We start from the raw sequence: 7,660 nt of genomic DNA on the forward strand, positions 1-7,660 counted from the left end.
CCGAGGAGGCAGGCGCAGCCAGCCCTGCAGCAGTCTGGGAGCCTGGGAGGACCGGGCTGGGCCAGGGCATAGGGAACACTGCATCCCCACCAGATGGAGAGGGCAGCAGTGCCTGTCTCATGACCCCCTCGGGGAGGGTCCATAGCGAAGTGCCTGAGCCGGTGAGAGGCAGGTGCCCCTTCTGAGGTAGCCCGGCCCTAGCTTAAGGCTGTGATGAAAAGCCCTCCCTTCTAGTCCTGCTCTCTTTAGAAGCTAAATGAGCCCACAATGAGAGAGCTGGGGGCACAGAGCAGCCCTCTCCCCTCTCTACATCCCACACACTAGAGGGACTGGCGTGTGAGACCCAGGGAGGGTCTGTGGCCCTTGGGCAACTAAGTTTACTGGTGGGCCCCAGCTCCATGCCCCCCAGCCCCTCAGAGACACAGGTCCCTGTCTTAAGGGACGTAGCCGGGAGAGGCAGCATTTTCAGTCTGTGTGTCGCAGTGTGCTGAAGAAGGTACCCAAGAGATAAGCCCCGAGAAAGAAAACAAAGGCTGCTGAAGCAATACACTCTGGAGGCCCCGATTCGCTGTTAGCCAAACTGCTAGAGTCCAGGCTGAGCCACATCTCCTATTGGGGGTCAACTCAAAAAACAGCCCTAGGGAAATACATCGGTGCCCTTCCTTCTTGACTGCATCCATAGACACCTCTTTCTGCAGAAGCTTCCAGACAGACTCTGTCCTCACCTGTCCCAGAGTCAGGGCAGAAGAGGACATCCTGGAATGCTTGCGGCATTGTTTGTCTCCTCTGACCCAAGGCAAAGTAAGCTCAAAGGCCAGTCTAGGTCTGGCCAATAAGAACAGGAGGCGCTATAGGGATGAATAAAATGCTTTGTCCTAACACTCAATTTCCTGAAACCAGGAGGCCAGTTTCCTGAAATGGAGGGGGAGGCTGACGTGGAGGCCCGGGGCCACAAGACAGGGCCCTTGCTATTGACTGGCCAGGCTAAAAGAAAAGCAGCATTCTGACTTCACATTTCTTCAACTTAGAGGGGAGAGAGGACAGAGCTTCGCTTTAGGGGCAGCACAGAAACGCCTTTAAATGTCCTCTGGAAAGGCTCGTAGACCCAAAAAGTAGAAGCTGCGTCATTAAAGCACAAGAAGCAGGGCGTGGGACTACAGTTGCAACTCCACCGGAGGCAGCCAGCCACGCTTCCCGATTCCCATCTGCGAGAGGTGGATCCAGACCACAGTATGCCCGTCGTGGGTACCCACGACACAAGATCAAGCCCCAAACCAGGGTCAAAGGAGGCCTGAGGCAGAGTACCACCAGCCCGGGCTTACTATCGAGCCCTGGCCTTCCAGAGCTCCATGGCTTTCAGGCTACACCACCAAGCCCTAGGCCTACCTGCCTGCAGCATCCTCACAGCCAAAGCCCTTGGGGTTACCTGGAGCCAGCGCAGGTGAGCCCATCAGGACGGATACTCAGAAGCAGCTCCCACTGAGTGGTGGTTTAGGCTCCCACACAACCCCCTTTCCATGGTGGTGCAGAGGGGAAGCAAGGGAGGGAGTCTTATTATGGGAAGGAGAAGAGGGGTCTTGAACCAAAACAGTGAGGCAAGGGATTAGAGGGAGGGAGGACCAAGGGAGATGGCAAGCTGGGCAGAGCCCTCTCTGTCTTCAGTCTCGACATTAATCTTTTCCTCACAAAAAAGCCACTATGCTTCCCAATTGAAGGCAAACAATAATAGGGGCTGGGGTAAGGGTGGGGGCAAGAGGGGAGTGGAGTGTCTTGCATCTTAAAAAGAAATGTCAAGTGTGATTTACAAATTATTGGTCCCACCTCTCCCAATTCTTCATGCAAATTTAAGCAAGTTCCTTTCCCTCTCTCCTGCTGGTCAAAATTTATTTCTTCACTTTTACAGTTAGTATCATAGGGAATATTTTAAGCACAAGTCGCCGCAAAAGGTTTAAACATCTGGAATAATTTCTATTAGTCATCTCCACTTGGGCAAAATGAAGTAAGAGATCGTCCCAGCGGGCAAATGAATGGTGGCAATTTGGCAATTGAGAAGACTTGCTGTACCTCATCTCTCTTTTCTTTCCCCAGCACATTCTCCAAGATTGTAGAGTGGCTAAAATCTGTAAAGTGCTGAGAGTCTTCAGAGAGTTAAATAAGAATCCAGAGAAACAAGGTACATAGCAAGGTGGGCAGGCTACTCCTTGGGAAGTTCTAGGAAACAGAATTCACAAATGTGAGTCCAGCCCCTGAATCTCAGGAGCAGGACTCAGCAGCAGCAGCAGCAGCAGCAGCAGCCCCTCAAAACAGGATCCTCATTCGCCCTGGTCAAGGTGTGGCCCAGGACGCCGAGGAAACCCAGCGGTGCCTGGGATGGCAACAGCCCATTCCTGACCCACTCACCTCGGCACAGTCAAAGTACACAGCTGGGAAAACATACCTGAGAAGTTCCTGGAGACAAGCATGGTTGTGAGGATGGCACCCTGGGGAAAGAGGAAGGTCCTGTGAATTCACTGAGACCCTAGAAAAGGGCAGGCTGGTCTTAGGCAAAGGCAGGTCCAGGATAGAGCCTGAAGACATCAGGCCTCTAGGCCCCCTCCCCCGTGACATGTACAACCTTCAGAGCCCAGCTCCAGCCAGGAGGGGAGCGTCCTTCTGCAATGGGGCAGGAGCCACACTGGTGCAAGGAGGCTGGCACTGGTGCAAGGAGACTGATGTCAAGGAGGCTGGCAGCCCAGAAACGACACTCACCTTCAGTTTTCTCCGGGCATTGAACTTGCGCAAACACTCCACAGTCTCCTGACGATGCATCATGGATGCCACCGTGGATCGTTGCTAGAAACCAAACAGACAGGCTGTGAGCCCCAGCCCAGATCCTCTGCCCCTCCCACAGTCCTGGCACCGACACCATGTCCAGGAAAGGGTCATGCACTCTCAGCCACCCCAGAGTTGCTCTGAAGATGAAATGAGGTCACAGATAACACTTTTAGAATAAAAGCACTACCCCAAACTCAAGGTTACAAAGGACAACATGAACTTGAGAACGCCGTAACTGATGCTAGACGGGCTGCTGAGAGAAGGTCCTATTCTTCCTTGTGAAACAGAGGCTATGGAATAGGAGAGTACCCTGGGGGCTGTGATCCTCATTCAGTTACTCCTTAGGCAGCTGTTTACTGAGCACCTACTGTGTTCCAGATGCTCAGCAGTGAGAGAACGGCAGGGTTCCTGCTCTCTACAGAGGACGTTCCTTCCTTCCAAGAGCCCCTCTCAACACACCCCCAGAAAGGTCCTGAATGAAGCCGTGATCCCAGAAGCTAAGGATTGTCAACTTGAAGCATAAATTCTTTTCATCATACTGGATGGAATTTTTTTTTTTTTTTTTTGAGACAGGGTTTCACTCTGTCACCCAGGCTGGAGAGTGGAGTAGCTTGATCTTGGCTCACTGCAGGCTCGAATTCCCTGGGCTTGGGCAATTCTCTCACCTCAGCCTCCCAAGTAGCTGTGACTACAGGTACACATCACTATGCCCAGTTAATTTTTTTTTTCCCCACAGACAAGGTCTGGCCTAGGCTGGTCTCGAACTCCTGGACTCAAGCAGTCCTGTTGCCCCAGCATCCCAAAATGCTGGGATTATGGGAGTGAAGCCACCGCACCGGGCTTGCCAAATCATTTCTATCAGCACTTTCACCATAGCTTCCCTGCTCCATAGCCTATGGTATTTCCCATGGTCTGACACAGAAACTTCCAATTCTGCCTGATAAGACTGATCCAACCATATTTTTGACATCCCTCTACCACACACCCTGTGTTCTCAATGGGCAGAGAACATCAATATGTATAAGAGAATCCATACATATATAATTTGTTGTTTTTAAGTTATAGAAATGGCATGTCCTTTTCTTTTCTCTTTTATTTTCAGATGGAGTCTTGCTCTGTTGCCCAGGCTGGAGTGCAATGGCGCAACCTTGGCTCACTACAACCTCTGCCTCCCGGGTTCAAGCCATTCTCCTGCCTCAGCCTCCCAAGTAGCTGGGATTACAGGCCCCGGCCATTATGACTGGCTAATTTTTGTATTTTTGTAGAGATGGAGTTTCACCAGGTTGGCCAGGCTGGTCTTGAACTCTTGACCTCAGGTGATCCACCTGGCTTGGCCTCCCAAAGTGCTGGGATTACAGGAGTGAGCCACCAAGCCTGGCACATATTCTTAATTTAAAGAAAACATATAGCAGAAAGTAAAACTGCAAAGTAAGTCTCACCTATGTCCCTGCAGCTTTCTTCAGTAAACTCTCTCCTATGAGCTTCCTGGACTAAACCATCTCACGTGGGTCCACTAGCAGCGCTCAGCTGACTCCAGGCACGGTCCCCTTCCTATGGCGACTGAAAACCACACCCGCTCTTATACCTCTGTTATGTACCCCTCAGAACAGAATGCTGCGTGGACCTCTGACGGACAGGTACTTATTAAACACTCTCTCCAACTAAACCTGCCCCTTTTCCTCACCTGGCTCCATCCATCTAGCTCAGGGGCAGAGCTTGGGGACTGCACGATGCCCCCAGCTCCATGTCAGAGGGTGTGCGCGGAGCCCAAGCTCCCCTGCAAGGAGTGGAAGGACACAGAAGCAGGCATGCAGAGAAGGAGGGAAAGAGGAGGGAGTGGGGAGGGAACGGGGTGCGTGTGTGTATCTCAGCTGTGGATGCAAGATCTTGGGAAAAGGTCCAGTGAAAATCTAGTCTAGAGTGTAAGTTGGGAGGCTTCAAAATAGCATGAGCTCCTACCCAATGCCCTAGCCCCAGGATCCTTTCTGTCCCCAAAGCATCTATAGAATGTCTTGGGCCCTGTGAGTAGCCCCAGCCACCTCTCCTCTACCTTGGCCAAGGAGCCATTCCCAGCAGGGCTCCTGGTGAGTCCCAGGTCCCTCCTCTTGCCCCAGTCCCATGGGAAAAGCTCCCTCACCCAGTGGGAACAAGCTGTGATCTACCATGGCCCTTGCCTTTTTCTGAGGAGCCTATGCATCAAGAAAGCTCGAGGCTCTGGCACTCAGTGGGATCTGAAAGTGTTGTAGAGAGAAGGAAAAAGACCAAAAGGAGAGTGGTTTCAGGTTCCAAGCCCCATACCCTGCCTGAATCACTCAGGCAAACTTGGCTTTCACTTGATTAAAAGGGTTTGTGCTCTAAAAAGGAAAAAAAGAAAGATAACCAAATGACCTAAAAAACCCAGAGTCAAGCCCTGGAGATAAAGCATCCGTGTGGAAGTCAGGTTCCGGATTCAGCTCTGGTATAAACTATGATTTGGATCACTTCCCCTGAGTCATTCTCATCCAGCTAGGGCCAGGAAAAATACCTCCCTACTTCCCTCTCAGGCCAGTGGAACCTTCTGTTCTGAGCACAAAGGCATCTGGTTTAAAGCAGACTAGCAAGGATAGGAAGATTCCCTGGGAAAGGCGGAACCAGGTGCCAAGAATTCCCATAGTGACTGCGGGGAGAAAGAGGTCAGTCTGTTCAGAGGCTGGAGACACTTACCTTGACACCGCCATCCGACTTCTTGTTCAATAGGCTTTTGGCAGCTGTGAAAACAAAGAGTAAAATCAAGTCTCCTGCATTGTACCCTCTCCCCCACCTGAAGTCCAGCAGCCAGATCCACAAGAGAGTGCTGTGTCTGACAAGGGGGCCAAGGATCTCCCGAAGCCCCCGAAAGAGGCACTTCCTATAGCCTCTTGGCAAGAAGGCGATCTCAAGTGGCGTCAGAGCCCTCAGGGTGGCACCTCAGGATCTCCTCTGCATGAAAGAGGGCATGGATGCATGGCACTTAGAGGAGAAACCATGCTCAGTACTGGAGCTGCCTGGGACACTGGGGACTCTGCCTTTGACAGCTTCCACCCAGGCCTGGAAGCAGAGTGCCAGGGTGAAAGGGTGAGGGCTCCATCCCTAGGTGCCATGGGAGTTCTCTGGATGGCCAAACTGCAAGGATGCAAGACATCTCCTGAGTGTTCTCAAGAAGCAGAGTGTCACGGTTCACACAGGAGACCAGAGGACAGACAAACACAGATACAGAAACCAGGACCACCTACAGGAGGGTTTTGCCAGGGGGTTGAAGCCTTCACTGGGCAGGTCCTCACCAGGTTCACTGGGTCCTAGCTGCCACCCTTTCCCCAGTGTCCACTCTCTGGACCCGTGAACAGGAAGGACTGGGCAGAATAATGAGCTGTCAAACAGATTCTAGCCAGGCATGGGGTGACGCTCCAGGCTGTTGAGCTCTGTGCCAAAAGGCTGGTGATACCAGCTGGCCACAAAAGGCCACAGGAAGGCAGCAGACAGTGGGGAGGAGAGTCTGGGAGGCACAGGGAGATGGAATCAGCCCAACTGTCTGATCCACCTGGACTGCCTGCCTTAGGTTTTTATCTTGGTTCTACCACTTGCCAGCTGTGTGACCTTTGGTGAGTTACTTAACCTCTCTGAGCCTCAATTTCTTTATCTATAAAATGGGATAAAGTAGGGTCGACATCACAGAACAGTGGTGGGAATCCAGTGGGATTATGCATGAAAAGCACTTAGCAGAGTGCCTGGCATATAGCAAGCACTCAGTAAGTGTCCACCATCATTGTCACTATTGCTGCCACCCTCCTGTCCTTTGGGTAGCCATTCCTCCCCAAGCTGTGTTCCATCTCTCTCCAGTGAGACTAGGGTCCTCCCATTACAAGAATTCTGACTCCAGAAAAAGGTCTTTGATCTTATGTTGTGCTGGGTTTGAATGTTGTTTTTTAAATGTGTTGACTCCTGTGCCTGACCTACCACTGTCTAAGTGCTTTCCATTCACCAGCCAGCTCTCAACACTGGTTGCCCATTAGGATCACCTGGGAGCTTAAAAAAGCATATAACCTATCCTATCCCCGAGGCTCTGATTTTATTGTCTGGGGTGGGCTCCTGACATTAGGACTTCTTATGAGCTCCCAGGTAACGGCTGTACTGCCACAGGCAGGGCTGAGAGCCTTCGACAGGGTGATCTTAAGAACCACCATGTAATTTATCATCCCCATTGGGGAGGTGAGGACACTAAGGCTGGGAGAGCTGGTGTGACTCGCTCAGGGTGTGGCAAGGCTAGGATCTGAACCCAGGAACAGCTGGCTCTGAGGCTTCTGCACTCTGGAGCCTTTCAGACCTGGAGGCCTGAAAGTGCCAGACTTCACAATTTTGAGGGGCGCAGCTCCTCTGTGGGGTCTTAAACAGCGCTGCGGAAGTCTAGTCCTAGCACCAGGCAGCTCAGGGCAATGCCCAGCACTGTCTCTGAGGGCCCACTGTCGGCTGCAGCCCTCCCAGGGCGTCGGGCTCTTGGCAAGTTTCCCGCTGCCCGGCTCCACGCCCCCAGGCTACTGCCCCCTGAGTTGGCAAGCGCCCAGCATGCATGGCTGGTTAGGGGCCTCCGTAACAACAATGCGCTTGCAGATGCCAAGTTAGGTCCATCCGGCATGCCCATCTCAGCCCGCAAGCATGGGACTCGCCTCCCTGGTGAGTGGGCCCGGCATGCTGGCCCTCCTGGTGGGGTGGCAGGGGGCCGAGGCAGGCGGTCGGGGAGGACTCATGCCACGTACCTTGCCCGGCCAGGCCGGCGGCGCTCGCGGCAGGCGAGGCGGGGGCGGAGCTCTGCCTGCCAACTGAGGGGATACAG

The 7,660-nt window shown here is 52.8% G+C and overlaps 1 protein-coding gene across 1 annotated transcript in view; it reads right to left on the reverse strand.

The window, feature by feature from the left end:
• The window catches only part of CAMK2G (calcium/calmodulin-dependent protein kinase II gamma), a 46,050-nt gene that overhangs the window by 27,756 nt on the left and 10,634 nt on the right, over window positions 1-7,660 (reverse strand). The window contains exons 9-10 of the mRNA XM_011928291.1: window positions 2,749-2,832; window positions 2,422-2,480 (exon numbers count right to left, since the gene is read on the reverse strand). Coding sequence (XP_011783681.1) covers window positions 2,422-2,480; window positions 2,749-2,832 — 143 coding nt within the window. The remainder of the gene's footprint in view (window positions 1-2,421; window positions 2,481-2,748; window positions 2,833-7,660) is intronic.

This window comes from Colobus angolensis, unplaced genomic scaffold (assembly GCF_000951035.1).
Source record: "Colobus angolensis palliatus isolate OR3802 unplaced genomic scaffold, Cang.pa_1.0 Scaffold12, whole genome shotgun sequence".
NCBI lineage: Eukaryota > Metazoa > Chordata > Mammalia > Primates > Cercopithecidae > Colobus > Colobus angolensis.